Here is a 26,858-nt window from a genome sequence, read left to right as displayed (position 1 = left end):
TGGGGGTGGGGGTGGGGGTGGGGGTGAGGGTGCAGCCGAGGTGTGCAGCGCGGGTGAAGCTTTTGTTCTGGTGGGGCGGTCGGGGAGCTTCCGTCTGGGAAGGGGGGATAAGAGCACCTAAGCGAGGGCCTGCTGGAGAGCCGGGGCCCGCGGCCGCCCTCACGGCGGCTCCACGCCTCGACCGACACACGTGGAGCGGCCACGTTGCGCGCGTTCTCAGGTGTTCGCCGCAGGAAGCCTCTCCGGTCCGCCAGCGGTGACCTTCTGTCTCGCCGGGACTCTATGGTGCTGCAATCAGTGCCCGCCGCCCGCCGAGCCCGCGCCCGCGCCGGAGCCGGCCGCCCTCAGGCCGCCTCTCTAGGCCGCCGTCTCGGTGGCCATCTCGCCCAAGCGCTCCCAGCCGCCGAGTTGCGTCAGTTTCGCCGGGGTCCGAGCCCGGGGCAGGCCCCTTATTTGCGAGACTCATAAATAATTGAGCACCGGGGCTGCCGCTCATTTGCATACGGCTCGGCGTGCCCGGCCTGGGCTTCCCGCTCCCGGGTCCCACCGGCTCATGAATATTCATGAAGCGCGCAGGGGGCGGGGCCCTGGGCGGAGCCAGGGGCGGGGCCCCGCCGGGGCTCGCTCAGGCTTGGTCCCGCGGTGACGGCGGCGGCGGCGGCGGCGGCGGCGGCGGTGGCGGCGGCGAGGACTGGCGTCGGGGCGCCGAGCCCGAGCCGCGCGGAGCCGGATCCCCGGGGAGCGCGTGAGTGCGCGGGGGCGGGCAGGAGGGCGAGGGAGGGGGCGGGGTCCGGGATGGGGGCGGGGGAGAGGCATGGAAGGAGTGGGCGCTTTCCTGCCGGGACCTCGGGGCGTGGAGGTGGTGGCGGGGGGCGGGGGTCAGCGGGAAAGTTTGCAGGGGCCGGGGGCGCGGGGGGCGCGGGGGAGCGGGCGCGTGCGCCCGGGGGCTGTGCTGTGGGTGCAGGGTCTGGAGCTCGTGCGGGCCGAGCTAGAAGAAAGGGGGGAGGGGGCGAGGGCTTGAGGCGGGGCCGGGGGCGGGCGGAGCTGTGGAGGGACCCCCGCCCCCTCCCCGGCTCCCTCGGCACGCCCCCAGCCACCCCGGTCCGCCCCCACCCGGCCCGCGTCCCCAGTCCCTCGTCTGTTCGCCGGCTGCTTCTCAGCCAGCGCACCGGTCCTCGGCTGGTGCCGCCGCCCCCTCCTCCTCCCCTCCCCTCCTCCTCTCCCCTCCTCCTCCTCCTCCTCCTCGGCGGCCGGCGTCCCCTCTGTGTCCAGGGCTCCCCACCGGGCCCCTCCAGACGGCCCCTCGCCCCGGGCTGTTCCGTCTTCCCGTTGCCCTCCCTCCTCCCGTGGTTTCCGTGCGGTCCCTGCCGACCTCTCTGGCCCCGGATCCGGCCGGAGATCCCAGGGTCCGTAGGGGCGACCCCGCTGGCGCTGATGGCGCGCTGGGCCGCTGCCTCCCCGGGCCGGAGCTGCCCAGCCTCTCCCCAGCCCCTCTGGTGGCCTTTGCGCCGGGGGTCGGCTGGTCCCCCCCTGACTGTTGGGGCTCGGGAGTGCTCAGTGCTGCTGCCGTTCTACAGCTTTCGGCTACGGCCTTGGTCACCTGGGTTTCCTGGCTGGGCCCTCTGAGCTTCTGTGGCCCTCTCAGGTGGGGAAGCCGAGCCCCCCGCTTCATTGCTGCAGCCCCTCCTACTGCAGAGGTGCCCATCAGGCCCCCCAAGTGAAAGGGTTTTATGGTTCTGGGCCAATCTGTCCCCATTTCTAACCACCCACACCATGTCCCTTGTAATAATGTTCAAGGACAAGGAAACAATCTTGTGTTTTTTTAATTTTTTTTTTCCTCCTGTCGTGCGCCCCTCCCCCATGCACACTCGGACTGGCTCTGCACAGTTATCACCCACCCACCGCGTGCGGTCGGTCCTCCCTTGTAGTTGGCTGACCAAGGGATTGACGGTCCTGGGTTTGTCTTTACCCTTGTGTTTTCTCCCATCTTAGGAGCCAGCTGGGGCAGGGGCAAAAGTGAGGGGTGGTTGGGTTCTGCCAAGGCTGGGCCCCAGGGGTCTCCTCTCAGGATTTGGCGCTGTCTCCCCCAGGCCAGCTGGAGTGGGTGGTGAGGAAAGCAGTGCCCCTTGCAGGCGGGAGAGGGTTGGGCTGTCCTCAGGGCTGCGTGCATGCCCGGTGATGGGAAGCCTCCTCCTGCCTTAGGAATGAGAGGAGTAGGGCTCTGGAGCCTGGGGGGTCTTGTGGGTGGGATGGAGCTAGAATGGGAACTGAGGAGGTGGTGGGGTGTCTGAGGAGCAGGTGACAAGATGGGCCCGCGGGAGTGGAGGAGTGGTTTGGAGTGCTGGCAGCCTGTGGCCTGGGGAGAGGAAGAGGCAGTTAGTTACCAAGGATCTTAGCTCATTGGTGACCCTGCATGGAATCCTACTAATGCTGGCCAACATTTGCTGGATACTTTTTATGGGTTAGGCGTGCACTCTCACATAGGCCTCCCGCCAGTCTCAGGTAAAGCTGTGTTTCACATAGGGAAACTGAGCCATAGAGAAGTAAGCTGTGTGCCTAAGGTCACACAGCTAAAGGAGTGGTAGAGCCACTCAGCATTTGAATCCCCATGTGTCAGACCCCAAAGCTCCTGCTTGAGGCTTAGAGGAGGGGCCTCATTCGGTCTCTGCCTTAGGGCTCTGCCATAGGGCTGTGTTGCTTGGTTTAAAATTTCTTCGGCTCCCCCTCCTCAAAATCCCTCAGGCCGACCCTGGGCTGCTGAATGATGCTCAATATCCCCATTTCATAGGCTCTCCCACCCTGACTGCCTAGAAGGGGGAACCCCGGGGAGTTATTTCCCCCAAGCCACCCCACCCCCCGGATGTTCTCAAGTCCTGTCCCATTCTCCCAGCCCAGGCCTGGGCCGGCTCCTCCTTCCTCTTGGCGAGGCTCTGGAAATCCAGTGGGAGGCCATTGCTATGGCAACAGGACTAGGCCCTGGCTTTACCTCATCAAATTCCAAGCTGAAGCCAAAGCGATTGAGAAATTAAAGAAAAAAAAATGTATTCCAGATGTTTACTTTTTATTCCTTATTTTTCCGTGTTTGGATGAGACGGCTCGGAGGGAGGCGGGAGTGGGGCTGGGATGTGGAAGGAGAAAGGGGGGGGGCTGAGCGGGGAGAGGGAACCACTCCCAGCTGCAGGGGGAGGGGGGAAGGAGGGAGAGCGGGAAGGGGGAGGCAGGCGGCGGGGCGGAGCCCCAGGTTGGGGAGGAGCGGGTTTTTCCCGTCTCCCATGAGGTGATTCACAGAGGGACCTCAGAGCTCGCGGCCCTCTTGCTCTGCCCCTGGGTAGACGTCTCAGGCTGGGCCGCCGGCCCCAAGGGGTGCCCTGGGAACGGTAAGTAGGGTGTCTTGGAGAGCTTGCCCCGGGGAGCAGCGGGTCCCTGCCGCTCCGGGACTTTAGGGTGAGGAGCCCGGAGTTTAGAGAGTGGTCTGGGAAGAGCGGAGGTTACAGCTGTAGGGGACTGCTCTTGACCTCCCCCAACCCCCCTCCGAAGTTCCTGCTTCCTGTCCCACACTCTGCCTCTGCTGGAAGTAGGAGACTTGTGTCAGCTACGCCTACTGCCAGTGCCCAGCCCCTCTGCCTTCTCAGTCTCCCTCCCTCTTATCCTGGGTCTCCAGCCCCCTGCCCCCGGCTCACAGCCCTCTGCTCTCCAACTCTTCAGGCAGGGTCTGCCGCCTGTGATGAAAGTGTCCGCTCTCAGGGAAGGCACTGCCATGGCTTCCCCACCGCCCCGGGAGACGGAGGAGGAGCTGGGATCTGCTGGCTCCGAGCCAGGTACCTATGGGTGCAGGGTGGAGCAGGGTGGCTGGGAGGAGAGTGGGAGGGGCAGCAGCCGAACCCCCTGCTCTGTCTTGGAGGGGGTGGGGGAGTGAGGGCAGGAGTTACGCCGCTGCCAGGGATGTGCAGGATGAGTTCTGAAGGTTTTCTGCTCCCGTGGAGAGCATTCCGAAGTGTTCGAGAACCTCCATCCCCAGCACATGAGGGTGGATTGACCTTCCAAGTGAAGCGGGTTAACCTTAACCCTGGAGTTAACCGTGTGGCGTGCAGGGGAGGACGCTGAGGTCTAGGGGAGAAATGGCATACACCTGGTGGGGGGAGTTTGAACCCAGGCCTCCTGGCTCTGTCTAGACCCCTTTCTTGGGCTGAGCCCAACGAGTGGGTGATACAAGATTCAGTGAGAAGGGCCATGGCCATGAGTAATTCTAAGTCTTTTATCTGGCATTAGAATGCCTTACGTACAAGGTAGGTTTCTGGTCTTGTTTTCTTCCTGTTGCAGATTTACTTCTCTTTGGTTTAGGTCAATAGTACATTTGCATTCCTGATCACACACCTGATCACACACCAGATGACAGCGGGAGGGGCCTGGGTGTGCGTGGGCTGGGGGAAGGCAGTGGGGAGGCCGAGCGGGGAAGCTGAGCTGTGTTCACTCTGGGTGGTGGTGTAGCAGAGTGTCATGTCAGAGGAAAGGACAGTGGGAACATGGTGGCCTGGCTGCTTGATGTGGGCAGGCAAGCAACTGTTTATTGGTTCTTGTTCATTCATTTGTTTGTTCATTTGAGAAGAACATGTGCTGGTGTGCAAAGTGGGGTACAAGGAGAAATAAGGTGCCAGCCGGGCCCTGAAGTAGCTTTGGCTTGTAAGGGGAATTGACTAACGTTTTTGAAACTTGGAGATGGGGGAAGATGCTCCTGAGATGTGTCTGGAAAATCAGGACAGGCTTCCTGGAAGAGCTGACGTTTGACTTGCACCTAGACAGATGTGAACATTCTGAGTTTTTAGGGTGGGAGATGAAGTTCTACTTCCTGGTTCTTCTGACAGCTCCCCAACCAACCTTTTCCTTTTGGTAGGTGACCCTCGGGCCAAACCCCCCGTGAAGCCCAAACCCCGGGCCCTGCCTGCCAAGCCAGCCCTGCCTGCCAAGCCCAGCCTGCTGGTGCCTGTCGGGCCTCGGCCCCCCCGGGGTCCCCTGGCTGAGCTGCCTTCTGCCCGGAAGATGAACATGCTGGCCGGACCCCAACCCTATGGTGGCAGCAAGCGTCCTCTTCCCTTTGCACCAAGGCCTGTGGCTGAGGCCTCTACTGGAGGAGAAGCCACTCGAGAGATTGGGAAAGAGGAGGCTGGGAAAGAAGAGATGCCCCCTTTGACACCCCCAGCTCGATGTGCTGCCCCAGGAGGTGTGCGGAAGGCCCCCGCCCCCTTCCGTCCAGCATCAGAGCGCTTTGCAGCCGCCACGGTGGAAGAGATCCTGGCCAAGATGGAACAGCCTCGGAAGGAGGTCCCTGCCAGCCCTGATCGCCTCTGGGGCTCCCGCCTCACCTTCAACCACGATGGCAGCTCAAGATATGGCCCCAGGACCTATGGTGTGGCCACTACTGGTCCCAGGGATGAGGACAGTGGGACCCTCTGCAGGGGATGGTCCCAGGAGGGGCCAGCCAAGTCTCCCAGCGAGTGCCAGGAAGAGCCCAGCAAGACCCCTGAGGAGAGGTGAGGCGGGGAGGCAGTCAGGAGGGCCTGTGGGTGGCTTTGCCTGGGACTGCGACCTTCACGTTTAGCTTAGTGTGCCGTGAGTGCAGGCGGACCCTGGACTAAGTCACAGAACGTTCCTTATCATCATTGGTACTCCGTTCTTTGTATGATTGTAGCGCTGTTTGCAGAGTGGACGGACGTTCACGGCAGAGTTCAAATGTTCCATAGGGAGGTTTATTTTTAGGTCTTTTTATACCGAGGGTTGAATTTTGCCTCATTTAAGTGACAGCCATGCTGAGAGTATTAGACCTGTTTTAGAGATGTGGAAACTGAGTTTCTGAAGCGACTTCTCATGGTTGCTCAGCCAGTAAGAGACGGACCCGGGATTTGAATTCAGGTCTGTTTGATTCCAGAGCATGTTCTCTTCTGTGTGGCTCCCACTGTGGGTGGAGCAGTGTGCAGGTCTGGGGGGGTGGGCAGGATGAGTAGGGTGCAGTCTGCCCACAAGGAGGAGTCTGATAGAACAGATAAGACAGGGCACACCTTGATGCCCAGCCAGCAAGCGTCCATGCACAGAGGTCATGGCCAGGTTGGAGACTGTGCGCATGCTTCGTCTCTCCAGAGCTGGTGCCCTTGTAAAGGCGGGCTGGCCAGGAGGTGCCCCTGGGGGTGGTGGGCCCTGGACACTGGGGGAAGAGGCTGCCCTCCTGCTCCTGCTGCCCTGAAGGGCAGGGCTGCGGTGGTGCGGGCTGAGCCCAAGGCTGAGGGCCCCTGCCCTACCCTGCCTTCCAGCCTTGCCCTTCTCTCCCCTGCAGGTGCCTGGAGGGTAGGGGCCCCAGTTCACCCTGCTTTGTCCCAGGCCTCTGGGAGGTCACACCCTGCCCAGGCTGGTCCGCTTTCTGGCTTCCACCCTTTTCTTGATCTAAGCAGAGCTTAAGAGGAACAACTTCAACTTTGGAAAATCACTCTTCCCCCTCATCCTCCCCCTGCAATCCTTCAAGAAGCATTGGCAGGGCAGTCGGGACCAGCTGCACTCTCCCTGGCTGGAGGAGAAGATTAACTCCTTAGGGGCTGGGGAAAGGGGGTGTTAACCTTTTGGGGACCACTGAGGGTCTGTGCAGGCAGGGTGCTTCGCCTAGAGGAGCAGGGCATTTAACCCTTGATGTGCAGGAAGGGAATGGGCGCTTTATCTCTGGGAGCTCCGGCATGTCCATCCTCAGTGGTTCCAGGTGCGGCTCCTTGGTACATGGCCTGGGGGAGCCGGGTAACTTTGGGTGCCAGTAAAGTCACTCAGCAGACTCTCGAGCCACTCTCCCCGTGTCCATCGGTGACGGGCTGCTCCATTCTGTGCCTCCATTTCCTGTCTTGTTCCCTCCCAGGAGTGCCCCTTTGGACCTGGCCTTCAACGGGGACCTGGCTCAGCCGGCCGGCTCGGACCCACCTGCTGATGTGAGTTGGCCTTCCATTAAGAATCAGAATCATAGTTGTTTAGAGCTGGAAGGGTCACCCGAGATCCTTTGTGTTACCTCCTTGTCGTTCAGATGGGGCACTGAGGCCTGGAGAGGTCTTGCCCCAGGTCTGGCCTCAGGACTCAGATTTCTGGACTCCTAGGCCAGCTTTCTTGATCACTGAGGTGCTTAGGCGTGGTTGGGGCCGTGAGACTGGTCGTTCTGAGGAATAATGACAGTGTTTCTAACAACTGCTGTAGCCGATCAGGCACCTGCCGTGTGTGGGGCACGTCCCAGGAACATTGACCTAGTCGTTGTATTAGCTCTGGCTAGTGGTCCCTCCTGGCCCCAAGTGAGGTGTATGCATGCCGCAGCTCACAAAGGTTAGGTACCCGGGGCTGAAGCAGGATCCCAGGAGCCTGATTCCAGTGTTCTCCCTGGCTGGGCTGCCTTTCTGGGGCTCCAAAGGGGGGGAATTTCCTGTTTAATCCCCACAGCTCCCCCACAGGGTGCTCAGAGGATGGTCACCTTGACCTGCTTTCCTAAGGAATGACCTCTCTTCTTGCTCACAGAGCCCTTGCTAGCCAAAGGCTGTCCTGTCCCCCCCACAATGGAGACCTGACGACATCTCCTTGTCCATCCAGCAAATACTTACTGAGCAACTATTACGAGCTGGGTGCCAGGGACACAGCAGGGAACCAAGGGCCTACTGTCCTGCCCTCAGGGAGCTCACCTTCTGGTGCAGGGAGACAGACACAAGCACAGCTGTCCCTGCAAAGCCGCAGACCGAAGTGGGTCAGACGAGTGCGGGAGACCTATAGAGGCAGAGAGCTCTGGGCTGAGGGTAATCAGGGAGGCCTTGCCACAAGGGTAGGGGAGTGAGCTGCGTGGGTGTTTGGGGAACAGCATTTTGGGCAGAGGGAGCTGCAAGTACAAGGGACTTGGTACCTTCCCAGCTAGGAAGCCAGGACGCTTGGACTGCAGGGATAGAGGAGGGGTTGCAGCTAGTGAGGTCTGATGGGATGGGTCAGAGTGCTTGAAGCGAGCCACAGAGGACACTAGAAGGACTTGGGCTTCAGTGAGGGGATGAGGCCACAGGGAGGTTGGAGGAGAGCAGTGATGTGTCGCTGGCTTCGTTATAAAGAGGCATCTTGGTTGCAGGGAGCTAATAGCAGCAGGGACCAGGTGGGAGATGATGGCGCCTGGACCCTGGGGGTCAACTCTGGGTCGGGTTTAAAGTGAAGTTGGCTGGGTTTACAGGTAGGTTGATAGAAGAGTGAGCCAGTCCAGAGTCATAGATGACAGCAGGGCTTTTGGCCTATGTAGTGGAGGGTGAGGACGTGGGGACTTAGAAGGGCAAAGTGGGGGCGGGCGCCTGGGTGGCTCAGTGATTGAGCTTCTGCCTTCGGCTCAGGTACTGATCCTGGAGTCCCGGGATTGAGTCCGACATCGGGATTGAGTCCGACATCGGGCTCCTTCCAGGGAGTCTGCTTCTCCCTCTGCCTGTGTCTCTGCCTCTCTCTCTCTCTGTGTCTCTCATGAATAAATAAATAAAATTAAAAAAAAAAAAAAAAAAGAGCGAAGCAGGATCAGAGGGATATGAGGAGTTTGCTTCTGGGTTTGTTGAGTTTGAGATGCCTCTTAGACATCCAAATGGAAATATTGTGTGTGTGTGTGTGAGGAGGGCAGCTGGGTAGTTGTCAGTGTACAGGTGGTGGTTAAGGTTGAGGTCCCCAGAAGAGCTGGGGAGGTACAGCAGGGCAGAGGGCCTAGGCCCCAGGCATAGCAGGGGTGACGGGGGGGGGGGGGGGGGGGGGGGGGGGGGGGGGGGGCGGCAGTCGGCAGTCGGGGATGGTGCAGTCGTAGAGGCCACACGGAGCCAGCAGCCAGCTTCAGGGCTGGAGGAGGGCATGATCCATGGTCAGATGTTGCTGCCAGGTCAAGGCAGGTGAGCCCTGGGAATGGGAGCTGGCTACAGAGAGGTCATTGGTGACCTTGACAAGAGCGCTAGCTGGCATCCTGCAGGGACAAGGCTGTTTGGAATGGGTTCACAAGAGAATGGGACGAGAGGAACACTCTGGATAGAGAGTGAACGTGGGCAACGTGTCCAGGAAACTGGGTGATAGCTTTAGAGAAAGGTGAGGTCAAGAGGTTTTTTTTCTTAAAACAGAAGAAATGAGAGCAGTTTGTGAGCTGATGGAAATGAGCCCGTAGTAAAGGAAAGATCAGCGTACAGGAGGGAGAGCGCCAAGCGAGGACAGCTCACAGGCACAGAAGGGGAGCATGGTGCCTGGGCTCACATGCGGGGTGTGTGTGTGTGTGTGTGTGATGTGAGGGCTGGCAGCTGGGGGTGCTGGCAGCTGAGGGGGGTCGGCAGGTGGTATTGGGGCTTGAGAAAACAAGATGCAAAAACATGGCCTTCGGGTGTGGGCAGGGGAGGGGAAGTTTTGGGGGACTGCTGGGCACTTGAGGCCCATCTGGGGGGATTCCCTGGGTGGCGCAGCGGTTTGGCGCCTGCCTTTGGCCCAGGGTGTGATCCTGGAGATCCGGGATCAAATCCCACGTCGGGCTCCCGGTGCACAGAGCCTGCTTCTCCCTCTGCCTGTGTCTCTGCCTCTCTCTCTCTCTCTCTGTGACTATCATAAATAAATTTAAAAAAAAAATTAAAAAAAAAAAAAGATTTGAGGCCCATCTGGGGTCCTGGAGATTCGAATATCCATCGGGCAGAGGTGAGACCAGGCATCCTGCTTGCTTGCTCCTCTCCAGCCACGTCCAGCCCCAGGTGTGGCTGTAGGGAGGTGGAGACCTGGGACTGATGGGTTACAAAGTCAAGAGGTCCAGGAACAGAGAGCCGGGACTACACGTGTTACCCGTGTGGCCGTTGGAATCACTACAGATTATAAGGGGTGGCTAGCGCTCCGGAGGGTCGGGCAGGAGGGTTGTGGGTGCTGTGGTTTAGGGGCATGTTGTTTAAGACTGGACGATTTTGTTCTTTTTTTCCTTTAAGATTTATTTATTTATTTGGGGCACCTGGGTGGCTCAGTTGGCTAAGTGTCAGCCCGTGGGCCTGGGTCATGATCCCAGGCTCCCTGCTCAGCGGGGAGTCTGTTCCTCCCTCTTCCCGCCCCCTCCCCTTATGCCTTGCTCTTGCTCTCTCAAATAAATAAAATCTTAAAAAAAGATGTGTATATTTTAGACATTGAGAGAAAGGGGAGAAAGAATGTGGCAGGGAGGGGCAGAGGGAGAGAGAGAGGGAACCCCAAACAGACTCCCCACTGAGTGCAGAGCCCACTGTGGGGCTGAGTCCCAGGACCCTTAGATCATGACCGGAGCCAAAATCAAGAGTCGGACGCTCAACCTATTGAGCTGCTCAGATGCCCCCAACACTGGAGTTTTGTAGACAGGAGGGAGGTTGGAGGGATGGAGGGGGCTTTGAGCAGCGAGGAAGACCTTCCCTTCCCTGCCCAGACTGTCCCATTGGAGAGGGTGGCCGGGGAAGTGTGACCCCTGGGGAGGGCAGAGGTCAGAAAGAGCCAGGTTTCCTTCGTTGTTTAGGGACAGGCCCAGTGGAGGGGCGGATGTCAGGTGCCTGGAGTCCCCTGTGCCCCTTCCTCCCACCCCAAGCCCCCATCCCAGAGCATCCCTTATTCTGTAAGTCCTAGCCCAAGAGGCCACGAGCGCAGATCTTACTGAGTTCTGACCTGGTTCTGTGAGATGGGTGTGCAGCCCCAGCGTACAGAGGGGAGAGCCGAGGCCCTGGGAGCTCTAGCAACCACTCTGCAGGACGGCATATGGGCGAGGAGGGGCAGGGTCCGTGACTCCAGGCCATGTGCTTTCATGTCCCTTGGTGCCCTTTGCCTGAATCTTGAGTCAAGGCCTGCCTGCTGCCTCGGGTGGTGGGTAGTGCAGGGACCTGTGGATCCACAGAACGGGTTGGCGGGGCCCCCTCCCTGTATCTGCTCCACCAGCCCGTGTTCTGGCACCGCATTGGGCTTGGAGATCTCTGAGGCAGCATCCCCCCAGCAGCCCAGATGGCACATCTCCCAGTTTCCTTTTCACTTTGTGAAGTCACTGTTCTTGACCCGTGTACCACGAGCTCTTTGGGCCTTAGATGAGCTCTGGGATGGGTGGGCAGGAATGGTATGGGTGAGGCTGTGTGCATTTTCTGGGAGAGGGCCTGTGGTGAGTCTGCAAACCCTAAGAAGCATGAGGTACCCTAAATCACTTTTGGGGCCTCTCCTAGCTGTCCTGAGAGACCTGCCTTCTGAGCCCCTGTCTCCTCTTCTGGTTTGTGGAGTGAGAGCATGAGGAAGCAGCTGACCTGGGGTCTCTGGGGTTGGCAGGGGTCTCCTTGCCACCCGGGAGGTGAGTAATGGCTCTTGACCTTTCTCTTACAGATCTCCAAGCCCTGGGACCCCTCGAGTCCAGGCCCTGCCTCCGAGAATGCAGGCTCTGCTAGCCCAGGTCTCCCCATGGAAGTCTCAGGCCTGGGCCCCGGGTCTCCCCGACTTCGCTCACCCGATGAGGGGTCTCCCCGACTTCGCTCACCTGATGAGAGCTCTCCCCACCACTCTCAGCTTCCGGAAACCCAGAGTCCCACAGTTTCTGGGCCCTCTCCCTGCCTCCCTGTGACCCTGGCATCCCCAACTGTAGCCCTGCCCGATGAGAGTCAGAGCTCCTGCTGTTCCCCGAGCTTAGGGCTTCCTGCTGTGGCAGCCCCAGAGGCCCCTGCAAATGGCAGCCTGGCCCTTGAGAGCGTGTCAGGGCACCATGGCCTGGAAAAGCCCCCAGCTACCTCTGCCCAGCCCCTGCCTGAGGGGGGTGACTTGCTGGATCTTCCTCGGACGTTTCCATCTGGGGATGTGGTAGCCAGGGGTGACCTAGACCGTCCTCCCAACAGCCTGGCTCAGCGCCGATTTTCTGAAGGTGTGCTCCGGCCGCCTGGCCAAGACCAGGAGAAGCTGGGGGGCTCCCTGGCTGCTCTGCCCCAAACCCAGGGGAGCCAGTCTGCCCTGGATCGTCCCTTTGGGAGTGGGACAGAGTCCAACTGGAGCTTGTCCCAGTCCTTTGAATGGACCTTCCCTACTCGGCCTTCGGGTCTGGGGGTGTGGCGGCTGGACTCTCCACCTCCCTCCCCCATCACTGAAGCCACTGAGGCTGCTGAGGCCGCTGAGGCTAGTGACTGGGCTGCATCCAGCAGAGAGGAAGGAGCGTCCCAGCAGGGGCGAGGGGCCCACTCAGCTCCAGAGGGGCCAGGAAGTCCTAGTTCCCAGGTGCAGGTGGATGATCCAGGCATCTCCCCAACCCAGAAGGGTGATGGGGAGAGTCAACCTCAGTCGCCAGTTGATCCCCTCAAGCCCTTATCACCACCTGGGGGTCCACCTGGAGTGGCCTTGCTGCAGGCAGAGGAGAGATATGAGGAGCGGGAGCCCCTGGCAGGACAGGAGTCTCTGCTCCCTCTGGCCACCAGGGAGGCTGCTCTGCCCATTCTGGAGCCAGTCCTGGGGCAGCAACAGCCAGCACCCCCTGACCAGCTCTGTGTCCTCTTTGCGGATACCCTTGACCCCCAGCAGGCATTGCCTGCTGAGGAGGAGGCCATGACCTTGGCCCAGGCTGAGGCCACCCAATCCAGGACAGAAGGTCGAGACCCTTGTAGTGTGTACCCCGAGCCTGCAGGCCCCGACAGCAGCTCCCGCTGGCTGGACGACCTCCTGGCCTCGCCACCACCTAGTGCTGGCAGCACAAGGCGGGGAGCTGGATCTGAACTGAAAGACACACAGACCCCAGGTGCCTGCTCTGAGGTGAGGACCGATGGTACGGGGAGGCCTCGGGATGGAAGCAGAGCTTCGGTGGGCTTTCTTTCAATGTGGATTTTATGTGTCTCGAGCTCAGGATACAGCCGTGAGCAAGGCACCTGTAGCTGTGTCCCTCAGGGCTGTACAGTGTGGCAGAGCTGATGGAGGAGGGGGTGCGGGACTGGTGTGCGTTCATAACCCAGCTCCAGCTCCCACTCGCTGAGCGGCCTTGCTAATGTACCCTAACTCCTGAGCTTCACAGACCTTTCACAGTAAGAGCTTTGGCCTCTTTGGGTCTTACTGTGGTAGAACGAGAGGCGGAAGGGGCGCAGTCCAGTGCTCGACTTGTGCTGAGCCTTAAGGCCGTCTTTGCAGACGGGATTGTGGACGCAGCATAGCACAGCCACTTAGCGCATGGGCTCTGGAGCCAGACTGCCTGGCTACTCTGCTGTTTGCCCACATGTGACTTGGAGCAGGTTACTTTCCTGGGCCTCGCCTTTCTGTCTGTAAAATGGGAGTGACAGCGATGAAGTCTCCCTCCCATGGCAAAGACTAAGGAAGCCGTGTTACCTGTAACGCACCAAGAATAGCGCCACCAAGAATAGCGCGTGGCTCATCCTGAGTTTGCTGGGGGCTGGCTTTATGGACGCTGTTACCCTTGAGCTCGAGACCTGCCTTGTAGACAGGCAGCTGAGGCCCAGAGGAGGCCGAACCTCGGGCAGGGTTACCCAGCAAGTTGGCGGCTGGGCCTGGGTCAGGGTGCCAGGCCTCTGGCCGGTGCCCTTTCTACTACCAGGCTGCTCTGAATTTAAGGGCTGGGGTCCAGGTGGCTTTTGAAATGTCTTTCAAGGCCAGCCTGGGCTGGTAGGGGCGGGCTGGAAGGAAGGAGGAGCCAGGCGGCCCCTAGGGGCAGAGGGGTGGAGGAGGAGAAGGGGGAACAGGAAGGAGTTAAGATCGCCTGGCTCCTGGTAGGTGTGTCTGTCCCGGGCTCCGGGTGACTCAACGGGCTTCTGGGCGGGGTTGCCAGAGCTGCAGCTGCCGCGGAGGGAGCGTGAGGGAGCCGGGCCAGGGCGAGCGGGAGCCAGAGTGGTTGGACAGGTCCGGGCGAGGGGAGCGGCCCAGCCCTGTCCCTGCGCCCAGCCGCACCCAGCAGCACCCAGCAGCCCAGGGCGGGCCGGGGGCAGGGGCCATGGCCCGGCTTGGGGACCGGGAACCCAGCATGTCTGTCTTGGAGAGGCTGTTAGCCAACGCGGCGCTGAGGGATGAGGCGGGCCGGCTCCGTGAGCCCCAGGCTTCCCCGCCTGAAGGGGTGAGTCAGGGGGTGTGGGGTGTGGGTGGGGTGCACGGAGTCCTGGGGCTGGCTCCTTTGCCTGTGTCAGAGGCTGTCCCTCCTGTGTCCTCCAGGAATAAGGCAAGGGCTACAGGGTCTTCCTGGGAAGGGCCAGACAGAGGGTACTTTCCACAGGGAAGACGGGCTGGGAGCTTCAGAAGGAGTGAGTGGGGCCAGGGGCAGGGTCGGACTGTTCCTTGTGCAGGGCCTTGGAGTCTTGAGCACCCCTAACAGAAGCGTACCCCTTTCACACCACTCCACCAGGCAGCCTTTCTCTTGGCGGGTAGCCAAGTGTTGCCCAAGGGCTGTAAACATGACCGTGGGTTCATTGATTGAGTGCCCCTTGCAGGCTGGGTGCTATGCTGAGGTTGGGTTTAAATGGTCTTGCTTAATTCTCCCAAACCGCCCAGGCAGGAGGAATTCTTCCCATTTAAGGGTGAGGACCCTGAGGCCCAGAGTGGTTAAGTGATTTGCTCCAGGTCACACAGCTAGGATCGAAGCCCAGCCTTTCTGTAGCCAAAGTGGGCTCTCGGGTTGTGGGCTGTGCTGAGTCTCATCCTGGGCTCCCACCCTGATTGACTAAGCATTGTTTCTTCGTGTGTCTCTTTTTTTCCTGATTCCTAGGGACTCCTTGGCTGGGCCCAGAAAGATCTGCAGAGTGAATTTGGGATTACCGCAGACCCACCTCCCGGCAGTTTTAGTCCTTCCAGCTGGTCGCAAGACACTTCTCACAACTATGGCCTTGGGGGTGCAAGCCCTAGGGGGGACCCAGGCATCGGAGGAGAGGGGGACTGGACTGACAAGCGTGGGCAGGGAGCAGGGGAAGGGAGCACCAGGGAGTGGGCCAGCAGGTGTGGCATGGGCCAGGACAGTGTGGAGGTCACCGGCCGGAATGGCAATGGAGTGTCGGCCCCGGGGGCCCTTGCAGCCCAGGACTGGGTGATTGGAAAGCCAGCCCAGCTGGGTGCTCAGCAAAGCCAGGAGGCAGATGTTCAGGACTGGGAGTTCAGAAGGAGGGACTCCCAGGGCACCTACTCCAGCCGGGATGCACAACTCCAAGACCAGGAATTTGGGAAGAGAGACTCGTTGGGTACTTACAGCAGTCGGGATGTAAGCCTTCAGGACTGGGAATTTGGGAAGAGAGATTCTCTGGGAGCTTATGGCAACCAGGATACAGATGAGCAGAGCCAGAACTTGGGGAAGAAGGACCTCCTTGGCAGGTATGGCAGCCAGGATGCAGACGGGCAGGACCAGGAGTTTGGGAAGAGAGAGTCTTCACGTGGCACCTATGGCAGCCGGGGCGCAGAGCAGCCGGATCAGGATTTCGGGAAGAGCGCCTGGCTGAGGGACTACAGCAGTGGCAGCTCCACAGCCCCCGGCCCCCAGGACAGAGGCTTCGGGATGAGAGCCCTGAGCGCTGGCTTCAGCCCTGAGGAAGCCCAACAGCAGGATGAGGAGTTTGAGAAGAAGGTCCCGAGTGGTGGAGACAGCCCAGGCGACACCAGCAGGGACTCAGGCCAGCCCGAAGAGAGAGAGTCGGGGGGCCTGTTCAGCCCCAGCACCCCCCCGTCCCAGGACGGGCCACTGGCACAGAGAGACCAGAGCAGCTGGCATGGTGGTGGGGCTGGCCAGGAGGCTGGCGGGCAGCAGGGGAGGCAGCAGGCGGGGGGCCAGAGCCCCAGTGATGCTGGCCAGGAAGACAGGGAGGTGGGCCACCGAGGCTGGGGGGGTGACTTCGTCCTTGGCGTCGTCTCCCAGCCCGAGGCCACCTTCAGCCCGGGCCAGCGAGATTGGAGCGGTGACTTCTGCACGGAGGCTTCCGAGAGAGGCCACCAGTTTGGCATCATCGGTGACGACCGGGCGAGCGGTGCTGCCCTGAGCCCTCCTGGCCAGATGGCCGGTGGCCGCTTTGTGCTTCCGGAGAAGACCTCAGCTGGGCCCGTGGACTGGAGCGACCAGCTGGGCCTCAGGAACTTGGAGGTGTCCAGCTGTGAGGGTTCTGGGGGCTCGAGTGAAGCCAGGGAGGAAGCTGTGGGACACCTGGGCTGGTCAGACAAGCTGGGCCTGAGAGATGTGGACCTGGCCGGCCGTTTGGAAGCTGGAGGGTCTGAGGAGCCCAGAGGGTTTGGAGTCGGGGAGAAGGAGGACTGGACCTCTGATGTTGGGGTGAGGAGCAGAGATCTGGCTGGTGTCGGAGAGGTAGGGGGCCCCAGCCAGGCCAGAGAGAGTGGCGTGGGGCAGACTGACTGGTCTGGTGTGGAAGCCGGAGAGTTCCTTAAATCAAGGGAGCGTGGGGTGGGGCAGGCCGACTGGACGCCAGATCTCGGGCTGAGAAGCATGGGCCCGGGGGCAGGCTGCAGCCCCAGACAGCTTGGGGCCGGCCAGGTGGACTGGGGCAGCAGTCTGGGCCTGAGGAATTTGGAGGTGCCATGTGACCCAGAGTCTGGAGGTTCTCAGGACCCACGGGGATGTGGAGTGGGCCAGATGGACTGGACCCAAGACTTGGGACTCCGGGACGTGGAGCTCTCAGGGGCCTCGAGTGAAGTCAGGGAGCGTGGGGTGGGAGAAGTCAGCCAGTGCCCAGACCTAGGGCTCAGGGACAGCAGCTCCTTGTCCCCGGGCCTGGAGGCCAGAGAGCAGGGGCCTGGTGAGACAAGCGGGCCAGAGACCCAGGGTGAAGACCCCCCTGCACCTTCCCCAGAGACCTGCCCTGAGGACCCCAGGATGGAGGCTGGAGAATCCCCCAGCTTTGGAAACAGGTAAGGGAGCCCCATCCTCATGTGGGAGGGAAGGGCTGGCAGCTTTCTAAAACATTGAGCCTTTTGGGGAAGGGAGAGGAGGGTTTGGACTGTGAATCACTGATTTTACTTTTTTAAAAAAATTATTAATTTATTTTAAAGATTTTATTTATTCATGAGAGATACAGAGAGAGGCAGAGGCATAGACAGAGGGAGAAGCAGGCTCCCTGTGGGGAGCCGCATGGGGGACTCGATCCCAGGACCCTGGGATCATGACCTGAGCCAAAGGCAGACGCTCAACCAATGAGCCACCCAGGCGTCTCTACATTTTTTTAAATTGAAATGTGACACACATGCGGGTGAATTTTTTTTTTTTTTTTTTTTTTGGTGATGATTGCGGTTCTTAAGGTTCTGTTCGTCTGCTGCCCGTGCTTTAGGCGTCTTGGTGACGTCATATCGCGACTGTCCTGGAAGAACGGGTGTGGGGCCCATCTCTGAGTTCCGTTGTTGTGCACAGCACCTGTTCCCAGGTGTCTTGGCCCAAAGCCTCGGGTCTTCCCGGGCTAGGGAACGTGGATGCTTTCACGGCATTGGCAGGAGGACTGGACCCTGTGTCCCATTGGCCTGGGCCGCTGCAGGTTAGGAGTGGAGCCGACAGAGGCGCTCATTCCTTGCAGAGATGGGGAACCTAGTGCTTCCTGCCTGCCCTGTCGTGAGGCCTGGAAGAGCAAACAGTTTAAGATCCTGAAGGTCATGGAGACCTGGCTCCCGACCCCGTGATCTTGTCCTCCATGCACACGGTGATGGAGAGGGAACTTTCCAGAGGAATAGACCAGTAGTTTTATGAGCCAACCACAGCTTGTCCCAGGGATTTTTATGTTCTGAAAGTAGCTGACATGATTTCACACCTGCAAGGGGTACTAAAAAGACATTGCGTCTGTTTTGTTAACATGTCCTGTTCATTGAGATGGGGTTTTATTCTCTTGACTGCATAGAAGGTTATTTTTCTTTATTTCTTTTTTTTTTTTTAAGATTTTATTTATTTATTCATGAGAGAGAGAGAGGCAGAAGGAGAGGCAGGGTCCCCACAGGGAGCCCGATGTGGGACTCTGGGGTGTGGGACTCTGGGGTTACGACCTGAGACCTGAGCCAAAGGCAGATGCTCAACCACTGAGTCCCCCAGGCGCCGCCGAAGGTTACCTTTCTGAAGAAGCTGGAGCTTCTCAACGGCCAGTCGGGGAAGAAGGGAAGGGAGGGAGGTGTTGGATGGGGGCCGTGTTGTGAGTGGAAGGGGCTGCTAGTAGTGGCAGGGGGGGGGGGGGGAACCTGGAAGGGTCTAGAAGGAACGGTGGGGGTGGGGGTGTTGATTGATGGGTTGGGGAGGCACCAGGGTTCAGGAGAAGGAGGGAGAGAGAGAGGAAGGTGGGGAAGCGCTGGGGTGGGGGCTGCAGGGCAGGGGTGGGTTCACAGGATGGGGAGTTGGGGGCTCCTGGAATCTTGGATGCTGTCTCTGAGCCTCACCTTCTCGCGTTCGCCCCAGGAGGCTTTACGGTTCCTAGTGCCCCGGGGTTGCTCTTGGTTTCTGTCACCCACACAGCCACTCTGCGGGGCCCAGCGCTCGGCTACCCATCTTACCTCAACCTTCACAGCTGCCCCGTTCTGTGGAAAGGGATCTGTACCATGTCCAGTTTGCACGTAGACGAGGGGTGTGACCTGCTTACGGTCTCACAGTCAGCAGTGCTGCTCTCTGGCTTCAGCGTCTGCATCATAAATGCTGTCAGGTGTGGTCACAGTGCTCGGAGTCTCAGGCTGCCTACGAGCTGGGCCCATGGCCCTCCACCCTTCCCCTCTGCCTGGGTGGCTCTTGAGAAGGGGAAGGAGGAGAGTATCTTTCCCTTGGTTCAGGAGAGGGGTGGGGGCTACTGGGGGGCCGCAGGGCCTGGATTGGGAAGAGGAAAGTAGGAGCAGAGAAGCAGGCGTCCTCAGTGCCCAGCCGGCTGAGCTTTGGGCTCTAACCTGCCTTTAAGCCGCTCTGGTGTTCTGTCTGTGTTGTCCATTTGGGAGACGTGGAGTGTTTGTGCACGAGCACGTGCTAGCCCGTGAAAGCACAGGCATGAGGAAACCTGTTCAACGCTCTGTAGCACAGGGTTTCGCAGACTTGACTCCTATCCAGGAAGTTCTGGGCATCTGACTTAGGGAAATCCTATACCCTGGAAAATTGCTCTTTGAAGGAAGTTTTGGAGGTTCCCCTGGGACGTCCTTGAGGCCAGTTCAGAGTAGTCTGGGTTTGGGTCCATCTGCCAGGTTTGAGTCCTGATTCAGCCACCACCTCTGTGACCTTGGGCAAGTTCCCTTCTCTCTGTCTCTCAGAGCCTCCTATTTCTTATCTGTACACTGGGAGTAATTTATGCCCCACACTCACAGGGTTAAGAGTCTCAGACACACCTCAAGTGATAGAAAACTGCTTGGCACGTGGTAATCACTGAAAAAAATTCTTGCTACTCATAATTGTATCCGTTTTGCAAATTTGGATGGATCTGAGCTGTCTTGAGTGAGGCCCTTGGGGATGTTTGTCATTGACTCTGTGTGGGACAAAGGTACCCTTGATGGACTGCTGTCCAGCACAGTTTGACAGGACCAGAATGGGATGGCTGGGTCATAGGGGCAGCTCAGGCCCCTTCTCTGTGTCTAGGGCCACCTTTTCCTGGTGGGAGTGGCTCTCTCGGGTTCCCGGAGAGCTCATGCACTGCCCCCTCTTCTCTGTGACCTCCTGGTCATCTCCTGCCCTTCCCCTGGGCCCCAGTGATATGGGGACCTCAGTCATTTTGGGCTGTTCGTAGAATCTCCTCAGATCATTGAGGCCAGCTCCCTCATTTCAGTGGGTGGGGAAACTGAGGCCTAGGGAGGCAGTGTGACTTGCACAAGGTCCACGGCTGGTGATTACGGGCTCCCTCATGTTCCCTCAGGCCCCAGCCTTGTCATCCTCTCTCTGGGTGTGTTTCCTGTCTCTCTGGGGTCCAGGCCATCTGCTGCCCCTTTAGGCACATCATTCCAGCTGCAGGCCTGAGCCTCCTTTATTTTGGGTCTTGGAGCCTTGAATATGGGGAAGCTGGCTTTGTGCACATTGACTACATGCCCTTCCCTAGGCTCTGCCCCACAATGGTGGTGGGGGGTGGGGTGCAGTTGGACAGAGTCTCCTGAGGGTCAGGAGATGAGAGTCCTGACCCTCAGGAGACTCTTAAGTCCAGATGACTCAAGGATGAGGGGTATAGCTGGTATAAGATGTGACAAGTCCTCAGGCCAGGAACCTGTGTTGAGGATGCTGATTATCCTGAAAGAATTAAAATTAAAAAATATATATTTATTTAGAGACAGGGAGGGAGCAGGCATGAGCAGGGGAGGGCAGAGGGTGCAGGGAGAGAGAGAATCCTCAAGCAGACTCCCTGCTGAGCTGGAACCTGAGCCAAAATCAAGGGTTGGTCGGTCAACTCGCTGAGCTACCCAGGTGCCCCGATTATCCTAAAAATGTATCAAAACTTAGCACACAGTGGTGTGTGCTGGGCACACATTTCCAATGTGTTGCCAACAGACCCAGCAAAGTATAGGTCTTTTATTATCCCCGATTTGCAGATGAAGAAACTGAGGCTCAGAGTGGGTAAGTAGGCAGGTGGTGTAGGGGTGGAGCCTCTAGCTGTGCCCACGGCAGCCCTTGGCACAGGCCTTGACCATTCTTCTGCTTCCCTGCCAGGGCGGGGTCAGGTTGCAGGTGTTCTGGTACACAGAGGCAGGAAGGCTTCTCTGGAGCTGGAGTTTAGGCAGGCCGGCAAGGAGGATGCACACCATGTTCCCCAGTGCACTTCCTGCCCTCCCTTCCTCGTGGCCCCCCCAAAGCCCACTAGTTCTTCCTCTGCCCTCTGCCCACGCGGCTGGGGTCCACGTGTTGGATGTGGATGTGGATCTTTCCATCCACCCATTGCTGTTCAACATCCCCTTGACTCTGCTGGCCTGCCCTCAGCCTGGTCTCTGCCCCACCCCAGGGAGAGGCGTTAGGCGGGGCCTCCTCAGGCTGGGTGGGGTGCCGCCACCCCCCCTCCCTCCCGGCCTCCGTGATTTTAAGCTGCAGGGTGAGCTGGCTCTGGCCCCCATCCAGGGCTGCGCCATTCCCGGCCTTGCTGCACTTCTGCTGCCACCTCCGCCACCCCCCCACCCCCTGACCGTTTTTATTTCCATCTGTCAGCAGCTTGTGGAAGGACAGACTGACACACGTTCTCTCCTGCCCTCCCCGCTTCCGGCCTGCTCCTGACTCACCTGCCCTATACTCCTCCCCTTCCAGTCCCTTTGGGAACTCGCTGAGGCCTGGCTTCCGGGCACTGCCCCTGCCTGCCTTTCCCACGCCTGCCTGCCCGGCTGCTGCCCGTGTGCGTGTGTGTGTGTGTGTGTGTGTGTGTGTGTGTGTTGGGGTGTGGCTCTGCTGTGCTTCTGGGGGTGGGTCCTACATGTGCCTTGAGGGAAGTGTGTTGTGAGTGTGCGTAGGGTGTGTCCGTATTTCAGGGGGTGGCAGCTGGCCCACACACCAGCTCCTTGTGTGAGGTATGTGAGTAAGCGTGTGTGCTGAGCCGGGTGTGTCTGTCGTGTTTTGAGGGAGCGGCGGGCCGAAGATGCACAGGCTGTATTGAGGTGCAAGGTGATCTAGCCTGTCAGTGGATGGCGAACATTTGCTCAGTCCTCCTCCTGGCTGGGCCGAGCCCAGGTACCGGGGTCACAAAGGCCAAAGGGGCCGTCTTTGCCTTTGAGTGGTTCCCAGATGGGCTCTGAGGCAGGGGCTGGTGCAGGTGGGGGCCCCAGGCTCGCAGGGCTCAGGAAGGGGGGCTGTGGCTGGGGGTGGAGAGGGGCCAGCCTCAGAAGAGGAATGGACCCGTGAGGGGGAGAGGAGCGCAGGGCAGTGGGGGAGCCTTCCAGGCCAGGAAACAGCTTGTGCACATACACTGCAGTCTGCGAGGTGGTGGTGTGTTTGGGGGAATCCCTGGACATTCTGTGAGGCTGGGGTGCAGGGAGGGATGCTGCAGGGGCCAGTGCCTGGCTTGTCCCAGGGAGAGTGACCACCCAAGCAGCTGCCCCTATGAGGAGCACATGGACAGCAGTAATGATTGTGGTCAGTGCTGGGGACACGCTGGGTGCCAGGCACTGTGCTTTGTGCTGTGGTTCCCATCTCAGTCCCCAGCAACTCTTGGGAGTTAGAGGGTCCTGAGGCCTTGGTGGGTGGAGGGACCTGTCCACAGCCTCAGTAAGTGGCGGACCTGGGATTTGAACCAGGCTGCCCACCTTGCCCGCTCTGTGCTGTACTGTTCGAGGCCCCGACCGTGTCCTTTCAGAAGGAAGGTGTCTGGGAAAGCATGGAGAGGCAGGAGAGGGAGAGCCTGTTGGAGGGGGGCACAATATTGGGAAGTGGGCTTTGGGGGAGGAAGATGGGGCCTCATGGGTGACCTTGTCCTCTGGTCTGTCTCCTTTGCAGTCCTGCCGGCTGCCCGGCCCGCTCCCCGCCCTCTGGCTCCCAGGGCCTGCTGGAGGACATGCTGGCCACCAGCAACTCCAGGGCGGCAGCCCGTAGGGGGTCAGCAGCCTCGGGCCCCAGGGGCCTGTTGGAGGAGGACGGAGCCACAGTGGGTGCCGACACAGGGGAGCCCCTCGAGCCTAGCGGGGTCCCTCTGCTTTCCTGGAGGCCGCAGCCTGATGGTGAGGCCAGCCAGACGGATGAGGTAGACGGCACCTGGAGCCCTTCAGGGGTCGGGCAGGGCACCCAGGGCCCGACACGGCCCCCTCGGCGGCCCCCTCAGGGCCCTCCGCCCCGCTCTCCCAGTCAGGACTTCTCCTTCATTGAGGTCAGTGCAGGGTGAGCCCAGGGCAGTGGTTGGGCTGTCGGGGGCACATGGGCGATGTGGCCCGAGGCTGGTCCCTGGGGCTTCCCTGAGTGGCGTCAGTCCCCCCCGGGGGGGGGGCAGGAGGCGGGCAGTGGGTGACCCTCTGAACAGGGTGCTGTAGGCTGCTGGAGGGATGCGCTGTTGAGGGTTCCCGTGGGACCACAATGGCAGTGGTGTTGCTCTTGTCCCGACCAGGACACTGAGATCCTCGACAGCGCCATGTACCGGAGCCGAGCCAACCTGGGGCGCAAGCGTGGGCACCGGGCCCCGGCCATTCGGCCCGGGGGCACCCTGGGCCTCTCAGAGGCAGCCGACTCGGACGCACGCCTGTTCCAGGACTCTACGGGTAGGCCCCTGTCTGGTGGGGTGACATCTGGGTCTGCGTGGGGGCGGTGCTCTGGGCTCGCTGTCGCGCTGAGCCCCTGCTCCCGGCCCTTGCAGAGCCACGGGCTTCTCGGGTGCCATCTTCAGACGAGGAGCTGGTGGAGGAGCCTCAGAACCGCCGGACACGGATGTCCCTGGGCACCAAGGGGCTGAAAGTCAACCTGTTTCCTGGCCTGAGCCCGTCAGCCCTGAAGGTAGCGTCTTAATCAGCCAGCGCATCCAGCCCCTCCGGCCCCTAGCCCCCAAGCGCCTGCCTGGGGTTTCTTCTGTGCGTCCATCCATCCGTCCTTCCCTCCCTCCCATTCTCCTGTCATCTGCTCCCCCTGAGGGCCCTGTTGGGTCCCGAGTGGGATGGGAGGAAGAACAAGGCATTCCTTCCTGTCCCAGAGTCCCAGAACCTCACGAGGTGAGGAGGACACACGCCCTGTATCCGGTTAGCTCTGGTGAAGGGCCCAGCTGCAGGTGTGGGGTTGGGGACGTACAGATAAGGGCTGGGCCTCTTCTGGGGGTGGGGGCGGAGGGTCGGGGTGAGGTGTGACTTCTTCTGACCCACTGACCTGCCTGCTGGATGGGAGGGTGTATGGGGAAGGGCTCGTGGAAGTGCCACATCTTAGCTTGAGGCTGTGTAGAGCTGGCTGTGGAGGGCTGGGTGATGGGGAGGAATTCGAGGCAGAGGGAACCGGATGAACGGAGACATAGGGCTGGGAAGGGACTGCTGGCTTCGTCCAGCCCAATTGTCTGGATTCAGTGGAGCAGAACCGTCACGAGGACCTACTCCGTGCAGGGTGTGGCTCAGGTGACTTCCCGTCCCTCTGGGTTGAAGGACTGCAGAGGGGTCTGTGCCTGATTTTGGGGACGGCTCCTAAGAGAAAGCCTTGCCCTCTGAATCACCCTGCTCCTTCCTCTGACATCTGTCTGCACTTGGGCTCGTCTCACAGGCCAAGCTGCGCCCCCGGAACCGCTCAGCTGAGGAGGGGGAGTCTGCGGAGAACAAGCCAAGCCAGAAGGAGTCCGCGGTGCAGCGTTCCAAGTCTTGCAAGGTCCCTGGGCTGGGGAAGCCCCTTGCGTTACCTCCCAAGCCAGAGAAATCCTCAGGGTAGGTGACCTCGACTGGCCTCGCTGGGTGGGCCAGAATTAACCGTGTTTATGTCAAAGGTTTGCCTAATGACCTTTGCCCTGTGCCATCTAGGTCAGAAGGATCATCACCCAACTGGTTACAAGCCCTGAAGCTGAAGAAGAAGAAGGTCTGAGAAGTCCTCGAGGTAAGAGTGGGTTCCTGGGCTTGGGTTGGCAAGACCTACACGGGAGGGTTCAGGAGGCCCCCTGCCTTCTTCTAGGCCTTTCTGTTCCCCTTCTCTGTGAGCCTGGCAGCATCCCAGGGGAGCCAAGCTCTAGGACCTGGTGGGTCCCTTGGTTCCCCTTAGATTTTGCCCACAGAATCCAGTGTTGTCCGGCCTGGGATGATGGGGAGGAGGACTGCATCCTGGCTTCCTCTCTGGGCTCAAGGATGGTCCCCACGGGCCCCCAACCCCGTGCCCCCAACCCTTCCTCCCTGGGCTTACGGATGGTCCCCACGGGCCCGCAACCCCGTGGCTGGCCCAAGTGGGGTCAGCCTGCCCTTCTGGTATTTATTAGGCTCAAGGGCCCCAGGTGGGACCCTCCTCACCACGAGGCTCAGCGAGGGGAGCCAGGATGGTCAGGGGACAGGAAGCCAGAGCTGAAGTGGCTCCTCTGCCCACCATGGTGTACCCCCTGACACCTTCTTCCCCTCCTCCCCTTGCAGGTCCTTCCATCTGGCAGTCTCAGGCAATGCCCATTCCTGTGGGGTCCCCGGCGAGGAGATGGCTGGAGCCCCACCAGGCCCCAGGCTGCAGCCTCTGTCCCCTCCACGTCTGAGGAGCGTCTGGGGAGGCACATTTATGCACTTTGTATCCCCCTGCCCTTCCTGACTCTCCCCCACTCCCTCCTGACCAGATTCAGGCATTAGTGGTTGAAGGTTTGGTCCCTCCTCCCTCGCTCTCGACACCCCCGTCTCTGCTTCCTCCTCCAGCCTCCCCTGGGTTTTCTTTTGATATCAATTTATAGCATTTTTTATAAAAGTCTTTGATTTTTGTAACGGGCGGAGCCCTGCCCCCGCCCAGGCCTCCCTCCGTCCTGCCAGGTGCCCCACAGAGACCAATAACATTTTGCCACTTGAAACAATAAAGTTTTTTGGGAATTGGTGCTGCCCAGGCTGTGGTGTGTGGTTGCGGCACCCCGACCCCCATGCCAGACCAGCGTTGGAAAGTGCTGGGCCTGGCCCCTGCCCACGGGAGTTCACCGTGCCACTGCCTACTCCCTTTCCTGGTGCTCGGGGGCTCAGTGTCCCTGAGGAGGGGGTGTACTGCTGACGGGAAGCTGACTGCCGAGTCACACAACCCCCACATCTCAGGAGCTTGACACACAGGATTATTTGCCGCTCATGGCAGTCTGGGGGGTGGGTTGGTGGTGGGGACGCTCTGCACCTCATAGTCACTCGGGAGCCAGTTCTTCCCTGCGGTGGCTTGGCTCTCTGCAGGGGCTCCGGAGTCCCCCAAGACACCCAGGGGAGAGTGGACGGAAGGTCTTTGGGGAGACCTTTCCCCAGGACCACAGGATGGGAGATTTCCATTGGCCAGAACTGAACTCAGGGCCCTTGCCAGCAGAGGGGGGGCGTGGGTGGGTGGGTGGGGAGCGCCTGTGGTGGGAAGTGTGGTTTAGCTGTGTGGCCAGGGAAGACTGGGTGCAGGTGAAGAGTCAGCCTTCCTGCTGGTGTCTGACTTCTGTTGCTCCCTAAGGGAGCCCATACATTCTGGAATGTGCACAGGGCCCTGATATCCTACTTGGCCTTCTTCTGTGTCATCCTGTGTTCCCCAGAGTCACCAACCACTTTCTCTGAGGCTGGTTGAAGGGAGAGGCTCCTGTGGGCCTCGCCTTGATGGGGACTGAACTGAGCCACTGAGGTCAGATACACCTGAGTTTGGAAATCATTGCATTCGCCAGAGCATCTTAGCTTTTTATTTTATTTTAGGGGAATCTAGAGGCTGTTGACCTAATTTGAGATTTTGACCAAAGCTGTGGATGCTCTAGAAAAATGCACGTATACTACCATACCCACAGCAGCCTGGAATTCCCAATGCGGACCTCCTAGAGCAGTGGTTCTTCACTTTCACTGTGAGCACAGCCCCTGGGGTGCTATTTAAAAATGCACATTCCTGGGCCCCCACTAGCTTCCAATCCAGTAGCTCTGCCCAGGAATCTGCATTTCGAGAAGCCCCCCTGAAGTAGAGGGGAAAGACAGGTGAAGGGGCCTTAGGCTGGTGCCTGGGTCTGTGCCAGGTAGCCCCCATGCCAACCCTCCCAGGGCCCAGCAGAGCCTAGCCGGCGAGCTTTGTCCTCTTCCCTCCCATTCTCTTTTCCTTGTAGGAGTAGGACTGGCAGGAGCCCAAGCCAAACACTTAAGACTCATTAGTGGGACAAATGGAGCCTGGGCTGTCCCAGTGCCCGGGCTCTGCTGGGAGGGAGAAGAGATGGGCCGGCTCCCAGGGAAGGCAGAGCCAGATCTGGTGTGTGGGTGGGGGGTGTCCTCTGCTCACCCTCTGTCTGGAGAGTGGCTCAGGGCCTTTGCTGGGAGCCAGGAGAGAGGGCAACCCACTCAGGCTTTGACCACAAAGGCAGGTGTGTGACAAATGCCACAACTGGGATGGTAACATTCTT

At 59.9% G+C, this 26,858-nt stretch overlaps 1 protein-coding gene across 2 annotated transcripts; it reads left to right on the top strand.

Annotated features, from left to right (window-relative positions):
* Window positions 1-590: 590 nt before the first annotated feature.
* Window positions 591-25,346, top strand: TNKS1BP1 (tankyrase 1 binding protein 1). Of its 2 annotated transcripts, none has more exons than XM_072758968.1 (12): window positions 591-745; window positions 3,706-3,818; window positions 4,892-5,528; window positions 6,890-6,959; window positions 11,356-12,759; window positions 14,708-16,842; window positions 22,334-22,700; window positions 22,935-23,085; window positions 23,181-23,317; window positions 24,062-24,219; window positions 24,313-24,385; window positions 24,907-25,346. In XM_072758968.1, exons 2-11 carry the CDS (start codon window positions 3,725-3,727, stop codon window positions 24,371-24,373), a joined length of 5,214 nt encoding a protein of 1,737 aa, XP_072615069.1. In that variant the 5' UTR covers window positions 591-745; window positions 3,706-3,724; the 3' UTR covers window positions 24,374-24,385; window positions 24,907-25,346. The 2 variants fall into 2 exon arrangements, with proteins under 2 accessions (XP_072615069.1, XP_025868621.2); XM_026012836.2 differs by lacking the exon at window positions 591-745 and adding an exon at window positions 3,224-3,377.
* Window positions 25,347-26,858: the final 1,512 nt, after the last annotated feature.

The sequence above is a fragment of the Vulpes vulpes genome, chromosome 5 (genome assembly GCF_048418805.1).
Source record: "Vulpes vulpes isolate BD-2025 chromosome 5, VulVul3, whole genome shotgun sequence".
NCBI lineage: Eukaryota > Metazoa > Chordata > Mammalia > Carnivora > Canidae > Vulpes > Vulpes vulpes.
Note: the sequence above shows the minus strand (reverse complement) of the source record. Positions and strands in the feature narration are given on the sequence as shown.